The sequence below is a fragment of the Bactrocera dorsalis genome, chromosome 4 (assembly GCF_023373825.1).
Source record: "Bactrocera dorsalis isolate Fly_Bdor chromosome 4, ASM2337382v1, whole genome shotgun sequence".
NCBI lineage: Eukaryota > Metazoa > Arthropoda > Insecta > Diptera > Tephritidae > Bactrocera > Bactrocera dorsalis.
In genome coordinates this window covers 63,370,164-63,382,529 of record NC_064306.1, presented here as the reverse complement: position 1 = coordinate 63,382,529, position 12,366 = coordinate 63,370,164, and the positions used below count along the sequence as shown (strand labels likewise).

The 12,366-nt window shown below is 37.8% G+C and overlaps 1 protein-coding gene across 2 annotated transcripts in view; it reads right to left on the bottom strand.

The window, feature by feature from the left end:
- Positions 1-4,222: 4,222 nt before the first annotated feature.
- LOC105226985 (runt-related transcription factor 3) overlaps positions 4,223-12,366 on the bottom strand; it is a 91,780-nt gene continuing 83,636 nt past the window's right edge. For both annotated transcript variants that reach the window (XM_049455313.1, XM_049455314.1), the window contains exons 5-6: positions 5,825-6,019; positions 4,223-5,627 (exon numbers count right to left, since the gene is read on the bottom strand). In XM_049455313.1, the coding sequence (XP_049311270.1) occupies positions 4,660-5,627; positions 5,825-6,019 (1,163 nt within the window). In that variant the 3' untranslated portion in view covers positions 4,223-4,659. The remainder of the gene's footprint in view (positions 5,628-5,824; positions 6,020-12,366) is intronic.

The following is a 12,366-nucleotide window of genomic DNA, read 5'->3' as shown; positions in this document are numbered from 1 at the left end:
CTCGAAAACGTCAGATCTTCTTGGAACTTTTCAAAAGCTCATAGAGCGTAGCGATGTCGCTTGGGAAGGTCGAGCGGCTTCTGTTCCTGCACAATTCGTTCCATTTTTCTGTCCGAATTGCTGCGAATCCACACTCCACGGACTTCGAAGACTGACTTTTTTCCCAATCATCCCCTTATGATGGACTGATTTATATGAATCCTCAGGTGAATGTGTAAAACAATGGCCATTGACAATGAGGTACCTGGCGGTAGATATAAAAAGATAGGGATATAGACCCTGAATCATAAAATTCAACATGGAATGAAGCGGCCTGGGATATCAGTCAAAAGGGAGGTGAGGCTACTATCACCGGTGGTTGAAGTACTATGGCCAAGCCAACTCTAGAGCGCACGGTTGCTACAGTATGTACATGAAGACTCCGACCAAGAAGGGACTGTAAGCATATAACGTTGATAAAAAAAATTATTTGAGAAAATGTTGGCATTCCTAAAGAAGTCGTCTTCGCGAAAATATTCAGAGTGTCTTAAAAATCAAAATTATTAACGAAAATCTTATTCTTTCGACCATTACCTGACAAATGTATATGTACATATATCAGAAGTTTTTGGAGAATAATGATTTCACAATTTTGGGGGTCCGATTTAAAAAATTTTATACAAGTAAACTCATTTCTCCGAAACTTTTTGCCGATCAATACAATTGAATCAAACAGATATAGCAATTAAGCGCAGACATACTAAAGGATGACTACTCCTCTTGGACCTACCAACTGAACTCCATCTGGTATCGCTAAGGACCAAAACTGATCTATGCGTGACTTATTGGCCTACCAGAATAACTTAACCTAACCCTAATTAAGAAAATAAAACACTTCAAAAATTTATTTCTATTTATAATTTCATTTTTATTTTCACAATGTAATTATTCAGAGTTATCATGGCGAATTGTTTTTGTTTTTTTTAATTTATTTTATATGTATGTTCTTTAAAATCGTTAGACACTTCATATATGTATGTATATTTTCTTGCTCATCTCCATCTCTATTCTCAACTTGAATGCGGGTACACACACCTGCAAATGCCGTTAGGAATACAAATGTGTGAGACTACAAGCCGTTTTCTTTACTATAAAGAAACTGCAAGCCCAGCAACTTCACACTGCAAACCGATTTTAGTTGGACAGAAATTCGACAAAGCACAGATACATATGTATTATTTATATGTGTGTGTGTTTATATAGTATATGCTCGGCTGCATTTTTTGCTTTGTAAAATTCCTAGATGTAATTCTAATCAAGACGATTTCCATTTTTCACGCACACATACATACAAATGTGCTTGGTTGCGTACGTGGGTGTGTGTGTTGCAGTTTTAATTAGACTTAAACGGTATTTACATTTAAAATTTTGCTACTAGTTTAAGGCATAACTGCCGTACAATTTCATATACATACATACTTAGTTCATATACTTGTATTAGTGCATGTTTTATTACAGTTATTTCGCTAGCTTTTTCTTAGGCGCACACACATGTAGTTGGGTGATTGGAATTTTTTATCGATTGAGGATTTCAACACACATATGTACACACATATTTTTTGTGGTTTTTATTAAAAATAACTGGAATTTAGGAAATTAAGCATCTTTTTGGTATTCAAATATTAAATTAAATCAGTAAAATGATTTTTTAAATAATAAAACAATTATTAGAGTACATTAACACTGCAAAATAATCGTTTTTAACTTAGGATTGTAATGTATTTAATTGTATTGAAGTGATCGAAGTTCGTCCCTTGCTCTGATAACTTGAGCAAATATCAGAACACCTTAACGACATTTGATCGTCCTCCCATAAAAAGATTTGTAGTCTTTTGAATGAAATTTTTAGGGGATAAATGAAGTTCAGCTATACGCTATACTCATACATAGATAGAGGCTAGGGTAGTTTTCATACTGAAGCAGGTAGTAACAACCCAATCTACTAGAGAGACTTTAGACCTATAAGCTTTACTTCCTTCCTGCTGAAAATGTTTGAGAACTTGGACGTGCACATTAGGGTGTATACGAAAGGCATATCAGTAGAGACTGAACTCCATATAGTGGCATTTTATATCGAAAGGTCTTTTGAATACAATTAATACGCACTTACAGCACTCCTGGACATTTCTGGAGCATTCAACAATGTCTCTACAGAATCTATTCTGAATCCTGCTGTACAACACTTGAACAGAAGCTTCTTGACCTTTAGATTAATAAGAGCACAGTGCTTGGATGACCAAGGAACTTAGACGGCAAAGTCCCTAAAATAGTGGAATATGCAGTTGATATTGGCATCTTAACAACAGATTTCTACAGATCATTAGTAGCATTATGACCACCACTTACAATACAGTCTAGAACTGGACATCGCAAGCGAGTTTGGGGTTGAACCCGGAGAGAACGGATCTGCCTATGTTTACAGGAAAGCATAAAATTCCTCTATGGAGATTTCCTTCGATAAATGGGACACAACTCTTTCTCAAAGACCGCAGCAAGTACCCACTATAGCGTGGAAGACTGCTGTACGAAAGCACAATCTAATGAATCGGTGAGAAAGGCTCGCTGCACTGTGCATAAGAAAGCTGGCCTTTAATGCACCTGAAGGCAATTTTCCTCTCTTATCTACTGGTGCATTCAGCAATCAACGCAGTAATTGATTGTCGTATATCGGCCAGAAGTGTCTTGGGTAGCAGGGAGGTGTTACCAAAAGCAAGCAACTTCACTCTTAATGGGTGCCAGGCTACAAAGGCATCGATGGCAATGAAATAGTAAAAGAGAGATTGCCAAGAATCGTGTACGGCTAATACCGGAAATTATGATCAACATTGGGAAACGCATGTATTGTCTATACGACGATCAAGACAGAAGCATGGTAAAGAAATCAAAAGTCATGTAAAAAGCTGTAGATAAGAAGTACACAAAATTCCTACTCGAAAGAAGAGACTGTAAGAACATGATCGGAATACTAACTGGTTACTGCCTGGTGGCGACACACGATCGCAGAATGGAGCGGACAGATCGTGAAGACTGCAGAAATATCTAGAGTAAGGCACCAGGAGCATCTCTTGTGCACTTGTTCCGCATTGGCAAGACTAAGCTTTAAGCATTTGGGATCTTCCTGGTACGATACACTGAAAGAGGTTTCCATAGTGAGGCCACATAGTCTCTCATAGAATTTCGAGTCATGGGCTTGGTAGCTGAACTCCATCTGATATCCCAAAGGGCCAAAAGTAGTCTATGCGTGGCTCATTGACCTACCAGACTAACCTAAACTATCCTTTGAATGAAAACTATATTGAAAAATGCAAACTCAAAACATTAAAAAAATGATTATTTAAAAAATTATTTTTCGATAAAATTTGGATTATTTTTTATTCAAATATATATATTTTTTAAATTAAAATATTATTTTTGAGGGTTCTGTTTATTAAAAAACTATTGGTTTTAATATTTAGCATTTTTTTAATTTTCTTTAATTGCGAAAACTCCAAATTTTTAATGCAATCAGTTTTTATAACTTTTTTTTTTGATAAAAAAATATTAAAAATTATATTTAAAAACAAATAAAGAAATAAATTTTTTTTATAAATTTCATAAAATTCCAAATATTTAAACTTTTCAATGCAAGTAATTTTTAATAAATTTTTTTCCAAAAAACAAAAAAAAAAAATATTTTTAAAAAATTTTTCAATAAATTTCAAAAAATTCCAATTTTTTTCTATAAAATTTTTTCTTCATAAAGTTGAATTATTATTATTGCACATTTTTAAAAAATACTAATTATCATTATATGGCATATTTAATGATGTTTGAAGAAAAATATTTTTTTAGTGTTGTAAAACGCGACAATGAAATCGAAAATGTTATGATAAGCGGGTTTAGGAACTTATTTATGCTCTGCTGTGGATGGTGATACACATAACATTTACATAGATACAAACATACATATGTGTTTGAGTACATACATAAATATATAGCGGACTTATGAATACATTTATTTATTTTTAATTATTTAATTTTTTGTTTTTGTAATAGTATAACATTTTGCAGTACTTAAACTACCATAAATTAGTTATTTTAAGACGTTTTTTTTATTTTAATTTTTTCATATGTATTAGTTAATCCAGATGCCATATATGTACGTATATATATATATATATATAGTTATATATATGTATTTTTTTGTAATTTGCTAAGGACTCTTAGAGACTTACGAGTAGAGTTTATTAAGTGTAGACTTTAATATGAATTAAATAATACTTAAAAAAAACAACTTGACTATTTATTGCTAATGCTAATATTTTAAAACAAATTCGACTAGTTTTCTTTTTTCCTTTACGCTTTAAAATGTTTACAAATTCACATTAAAAAGTTACTTGCTCACCTTCAAGTCGGCTACGAAGTTATTTACATTAGAATATACACAAATCTTGGCTGGCAATCCGCACTCACCACCTCAATTCACCACATGCCACCACACTAAGTAGTAACTCACCACACACTCGCTCCTCAGCCATACCAATATTTAGTCGGTTCACTGGTGCCGCCGGCGTTCTCACGCTCGCTCTCCAGGTTCTCGTAACACTATAGGACGGCCGAGCCGCACCAGAGCACCTGACCTCAATATGGCCGCCACACGCTACCCCCATTATCGGTGGGTGTGTGATGTCCTCGATGGGCCGCCAAGGCAGCCACCTGCCGCTGCGTATTGCTGCCGTCTTCGATATTGCGCACCGAGGCGCCACAATTGCCGATCAGCGTCAAATCGCCGGGATGCGTCACGCCGCCGCCTGTCATAATATTGTGCTGCTGACGCACACCTACGCCCACGCCCACACCCACATTATTGATATGATCCATAACGCTTTGCAATTCGGCGCCGTGCACGGATGAGTTCGGTGAGGCGTGTGTCGGTGTCAGCGCATGCGAGTGAAAGCCATGTGTCTGATTGGCGGCCGTGTAGAGTTGTGAGTAGAGCAGACTAGCCGGCAAGACGGGGTACAGTGAACCATTGCAGCCGGCACCAGCGCCGCCTGCACCGCCACCACCTACGCCTACACCAACACCGACGCCCGCACCGCTGCCGCTGCCATAGTGCGAGGGGTTTTGTGTCTGATTAACCAGTCCGGGGAAGTTTTGATTGGCACCGACGAGCGTGTTATTCGCCGCGGATGAGTTGGAACCGCTGCCAGCGCCAGCGCCGCTGCTGCCATTGGTAGTGCCATTGCCGTTGTTCGTACCATTGGCACCGCCTCCACCGCCGCTGCCAGCGCCGGCACCGCCGCCCCCCAAATTGGGCGTATTCGTGGTGAGTAGATCTTCTTGTACCGGCGATTCGGCTTGCGAGGAGTCGCTCAAGCTGCGCGGTCCATTCTGACTGGAGTGTACATTGTAATCGTTGTTGGTATTGGTGTGATGATAGCGTGGCACCAGTATCGAATTTGTGCCGACACCGCCGTTGACTGTGGAAGAGATCGCCGATTGACCACTCGAGCCGAGTAGGCTGTGGTGTGTCATCTGTCCGGTGGTGGAGCCCACGAGATTGCTCAAATGCTGATCCAGATCGGTGGCCGTGGAGTCGGGCAGCACTGGAGGGAAGAGAGTGTGTATTGGAAATGTTAGTATTTTGGCGGAAGGATCGTTAAGAGATACATATGTACTCGTATCAATAAAAAGAAACATTCGGAATTTCATTACAGCCTTCGTTTTGGTTGTAGTTTTTAGCAAAGCAAAGATCTTTCAAAATTTTTCACTGGAACCTTAGCTAAATTGTTTTCATACTTACTTGGTACACAATCCCGATTTGTTCCGCCTGTAAAGTCCTGATTGTTCGACTGATCATTGGAGGAGCAGGTAAAGCCCAAAGCCGGATTGTTAAATTGTGCCGATGTTGGTGTTGTGCAGGACGAGAGTCCACTACCGGCTAAGTAGGGCGAGTAAGCGGATGCTGAGCCATAACCCCAGTGTGTATTGCCAGCACCTGGAAATTTTAATAGAGATACTTTTTTAAATATGTGTTTTCCTCACAAATTTATATATAAAATGAAATAGAAATATGATATTAATATAGATCTAAATGAATTAGCTCTTCGTAGCGTTAACTATATTGAAGAAATGTCAACAGAAAATTGTAGTGCTAAAATCAAGCCTATACGTAGTGTTGAAACTTAATATTAAGGTTCGGACTTTAGTGTATTCGCCTTTTTAAGACAAATTTCGAGGAACAATGAAAGGAGGTGGTTCCGGTATAACTCCGTTCGCTCATTGTTCACCATTTCGATTAATTAGATGTTCGAGAGACCATTAGAAGCCTCTGCGTTGCTGAACTTGAAAGATCGGAAGATACTTATGAAGCCTTTGAGAGTTTCTTTTAAAATATTCATACATCCAAGGCAACTTTGTATCGAAGGGTCGGTAAACTGGCACTAATAAGATGAGTAAACAATAAATCTATACCAAACTTTTGGGTACCTTCGAAATTCTAGGGGCGATATCATTAAGATTTTACGAGATAGTATTTTCTTTACTTCTAGTTGGAGCATAGATCCAAACGAGATATGGCGATGCTTTATTGTATGCTGATTTGGTCAATAGAATGGGTTTGGAGCTTTTAACTTCCATGAAAGAGAGAAGACATTTTGAGGCTCAGACAGGACTTATATTGGTCTCTGACTAATCCGATGATCAGTTATAGAACCGGTGAGGTAGCTCATCTTGACCTAAACTTTTTGAAGCAATTATAACAGACGACATAACCTTCCGGATCTCTCCACTAATTTCTTGTTCTCAGCACGGTTTGCGTAAAGGGAAATCTACAATAACTAACTTGCTTGAATTTGTATCACATGTATCAGCTAGCTTTAGGGAGAATAAGAATACTGATGTTATATACACTGATTTCAGTAAAGCTTTTGATAAAGTAAACCATTCAATTCTTTTGAATAAACTTGATCTTCTCGGTTTTCAACCAATATTTCTAAAATGGGTTGCTTCGTATCTTAGCAATAGAATTCAACAAGTTTTATTTAACGATACTTTTTCTTGTGCTTTTCACGTAGATCTGTAGACCCAACTTCATACACAATACAAAACTTTAGGTTGGAGCAAGTATGCAGTTTTGTTGATCTGGAAGTAACTATGGACCCCAAACTTAATTTTAATCTTCACGTATCTTCCACGGTTTTTAAAGCTAAAGGCGCTCTTAGTTTTGTTAAACGTTGGTCTAAAGAATTTGGAGATCCGCTTACCACAAAAATTCTTTTTACATCTCTGGTGAGGCCTATATTAGAGTATGCTTCTGTGGTATGGAACCCTAGTTACCAAGTCCATTCGGATAAGTTAGAGTCCGTTCAAAAACAATTCTTACTTTTTGCATCTCTCTTATCTGATATTAATGTATATGCCATGATTTCAATTTTCATTCCAGCACATTTGATTTCACAGACTCACTTTTTACAATTAAAAAAATAATCTTAACAAGTAAAATTATAAACTTTAATTTAATTCTTAATTTTGGCTGTTGAAATTTTTGTTTCTGTAGCTGAGCAGCTTAAAATCGCAACGCTTAAAACTCTCTTGCCTTTTATGACTCGGCTCATTCCACTCGTTCGCGGATTGCGCCCCTCGCGTCGGTTGGGCGGGAGGAGGGTAACCATTGGGTATTATTATTGAATCGTTTGAAGACTTACGTTCCGCAATATCTATATTATTGTGATTTTTAAAGTGTATATTTGGGTGGCTCTGAAAGAATATTCCACTCCTAAGCTGTACCGATTTTGTAATGATTCGACACTTCTCTTTTTATGCCCCGAACAGGATATACTGAGTTAGCCTCGATGTTTTTAAAACCCAAAGGAGACGTTGAAAGTCCTAGAAAGTTTATAGAAGTATAAATGATCATTGTGATATGGTCGCCTGGTTGTAGTGAAACGCAGACGAGGAGGCCGCAAACATTTTAGAACTTCGAACTCCAACAGGATACTTCTTGATGTCTGTCATTGAACACCTACTCAGTGAGGCCTAACTAGGAGTATTGAGGAGCATAATGAACTCCTTTTCGAGAAGTTCTGCTGGGGTGCTTTCGTAGAAATCATCCACAATGGAGCCATTATAACCTTCCACGACTCCCTCTCATTTAATGGTGTACGTGGAGGGAAACTACCCAACCTTGCAAATGAAAAGCTCGAGTTGCCGCTGGAATCGAGAGTGACCCCTGGACAGCTTCGTTCTGGATACTGTAGCAGGTTAAACTGCTACTTATACAGATTCGACTCTGACATTTCAGCGTGCAACATGACACTAGCCACCTATTTCCATGCCCTGTTAACCCTATACATCTGTCACCCTTCTCTCTATGGTCCAATCCCATCGAGACAGCACGTTTCTTGCGACTAGAGTTGGATGACGTCGATGACAACTTATTTAACCTTTACTATTCTAACGGAGTTTAGGTACCCGTTACAACAACAGTATCAACGAGCTGAGTATATTAAGCTATCTGTCTGCCTGTATATATACGTGTAAGTCTCTCAGTTTTTGAGTTATCGGTCCAAAATTTTGCACACGTGTTTTCTAATCAAGAAACTAAGCTCTAACTAACTCTAATCAAGACCGTCGATATCGATATCGGTCCACTATAGCATATACATAGCTGCCATACAAAGAGATTGATCGCAATGAAGTCCTTGTAAGGAAAACATTTTCATTTGACGAGGTATCTTCACGAAATTTGGCACAGATTATTATTTGAGGCATTGCTATAATTTATGAAAATATTGTGCAGATCGGACAACTATAGCATACAAACTGAAGGATCGGAATCAAAATAAAGTGCGTTTTTTAAACCTTTTGTGCTATAGATATGAACCAGTAAAGGGAATTGTAGCTTCGGGGCAGTCAAAGTTAACGTATTTCTTCTTGGTTATACATAAGGGTTGTTCTTAAATGTGGAAAATATATTTTTACTTGAAATCATCACCTACCATAATACCTGTCTTACCTTATTTGAAAAAAAAACATATATTTGTTAGAGTAAGATGTGAGAAAATTAAATAAAATGTGGACCAAGGTACAGAAAACGCTGTGGAAACCGAGAAAATTTTATATAAAATAAATAACAATTAATTACATGATATAATATTTATTTCAGAGTATACGTAATCATCAGATAGTGGAGCGCATTCTGGCACCAAACAAACATTTTGGCACAAACGCAGACAAAACTGCTAATTAATTGCCACCCTAATGTACAGCACCGCATCGCACATGCCTTGTTACAACAAAAGGAATAAAATATGGACCACCCACAAACGATCACACCGCATGTCTGCTCCATGTCTGCAACTATTTGACGGCTATGCCACATATGGTGGCACGATACGCTGCCTAACGGTGCATACGTGTTGTATACCGTATCTAACCGTTATCTGCGTGCATGTTTATGAACACATTTGTGTAAAATCAACGCGGCCGCGACGCGCTAATTACGTCAACATGGCGGCGTGCGTGTAAATGAATGAGGCTATTATGCGGGCAGGCTGCTGATTGGTTTGGATTGGATTGGATCGGACTACCGTTGGCCATTGGCAATGTGTGTGTAATGAGCAGACGTCATTCACGGCATACGCAGCAATGCGCTCACATGCGCTGTATGTGTGTGTGTGTTCGGCTGTGTTTATGAGCCTTGTAATATTTACTTATGACTAGTCGCTGCAAAATCGCTCACAATAGCAATAAAAATAACACTAGCGTTGTGCGGTGTTTACTCTGGCGTTATTGATTTATTATTGGTATTGGATAAAGCGCCGAAAAACTACCGTTACAGCGCTAGTAGTTTGTATGAGCGCATAACACAAACTAAAATTGCGCGAAAGGTTAGCCTATATGCGGGCGCTTTGTCGTGATTTCGCTCCGCAGCTCGGCCTTTTGAACGGTTGTTTGGATTTTTCAAAGCTTTCTCACACAATGGGCGCCGTGTAATTAGGCTTAATTAATAGCTCATTTGGAAATTATTAATTAGTTTTTCGTTGAGGCATCGCCGCCGTGTGCGCTTGCTGCACTCCAAATGGTGGATATTGATTATGTGGTGGCTTTATTAATGCTATTGGCTTAAATGTTTCATAAACACATCATAAACAATGCAAGTTGGTTGCTAGATAAATGGCAACAACAAATTCTCGCAAAATAATTACGCGGCTTTTATGCAGGCGAAACTGTTTTAACTAATACAAATTTAATTTTTTTGGATACAGATTTAAAAATAAAAAAAAAAAATTAAAATTAATTGCTTGTAAAGCAAAATTATCTGCAGTTATTGCTTCGCATTAATTTCAAAATTGAAGCCCTAAGAAATGGGTATGGTTTTCACCCAAATAATTTTAAGTTTTGCTTTCAAAATATAGACATAAAGGTATTCGTTCTTTCCTGAGTTGATTCATTTTGTTCAAACGCGTCCTGAAGTCTTTGTTTATGTCTTCAAAAAAAAACTTTTTTTTTTTTAAATTAAATCGTACACAAGTCACCTTACCTTCCCATATATTTAACATGTGATATTTTGATATTTTGCAATAAATTTTTTATCTCAGATAAAGTAAACCTACAGCTTTGGAGATATGATATTCTAATACAAAAATTTCCACTCTACAAAAAAGGTCCTAACAACTTTTTTCATAGAACCTTGTCTTTAAAAGTTATATGCAGTTGAAGTTATACATCAAATATACTGAGCATTCATACAAATGCCTTACAACTGCTATGTTGCTCATACGACATGGTGTACTTTATGAATGCTCAGTTACTGAGTGAAGGAGCCTTATTGTATATGAAATTTTTATACCCTGAATAGGTTATATTAAGTTTGTCACCAAGTTTGTAACACCTAGAAGGAAGCGTCGGAGACCCTATAAATTATATATATACATGATCAGTATGTTGAGCTGAGTCGATTTAGCAATGCCCGTCTGTCTGTCTGTATAAATACGAACTAGTCCCTCAGTGTTTACGATATCATTTTGAAATTTTGTAAACAGCATTTTCTCTTCAAGAAGCTGCTCATTTGTCGGAACTGTCTATATCGGACCACTATAACATATAGCTGCCATATAAACTGAACGATCGGATAAAAGTTCTTGTATGGAAAACGTTTGCATTTGACGAGGTATCTTCACAAAAAGTTGGCACAGATTATTTTCTAAGGCAACAATGCAATCTCCGAAGAAATTGTTGAGATCGGCTTACTATAGCATATAGCTGCCATACAAACTGAACAAATAGTTACTAAAAGAAATGCACCTGTGAAGGGTATATTAGCTTCGGTGCAGCCTTTCTTTTTTCCTTTAATTCTTTTTTTCATTAATTTCATTCGAGTAGAAATAAAACTCCCATAATTTAAGGTTATGGCCGAAAATAAACTTTTTTATTGGATAAGGGTCTGTCATTATGTGTTTTTTTAAAGTAATTTTAGGCAAGTGATCGCTGCTGGCTCGAATAAATGCAAGCTGGGAGAACCAATTTTCGATCACTTTTTGCAGCAATTAAGCACTACGGCAGCAATAATGCGCCGAATATTCAATTCCTATAAATCGTCTCAGGCTTAGCTGCGCAGACAAACGATTTCACACAACCTCACAGAATATAATCCAGCAGTGTTACAGTGCATGATCATGGAGTCCACGCCACAGGCTCAAGTCGAAAGATAATGCGCTCACCAAAAGTTTCCTTCAATAAATTTATTATTTCGTTGGGTGTATGGCATATAATGTCGCCATGTTGGAGCCAAAGATCGTTCACATCAACATCCTCCAATCGTAGCACGAAAAAGTGATTAATCATCGCTCTATAAACGGTGCTCATTGACTATATCAACGTTATGGTCGGATACATTTTTGAAAAATTATGGAGGGAATGCCCTTAGAACACACCACGCTGTGACTTTAGAAGATGAAGAACGCATCCTAACTATGGCTTGTGGATTATTATCAGTCTTATTGCGACAATTTTGTTTGTCAATTTTGTCAACTAAAGGTGAACTTCATCGCTGAGCAAAATTTTTGGGTGGCCGAGAGTTTTGGATTGATTAAACTAACGAGCTTCGCGCTGAACGTTCAACTTCAATTCTTTCCCGATTTGAATTCTTCAAGCTTTTTCCATAAAAACTTCCATTAAGTGAATGGCATAATGCTCCAATTATTGTCTGCAATGGTGGATGGACTCACTCGTGTCTTCGTCGGTAGTTTGCTCCACAGCAGCAATAACGTTTTCAGTGCTAACTGTCCGTCGGCTCTGAGGATGCGCATTTTGCACTATAGCCAACGTGGTGCGAAGACTATC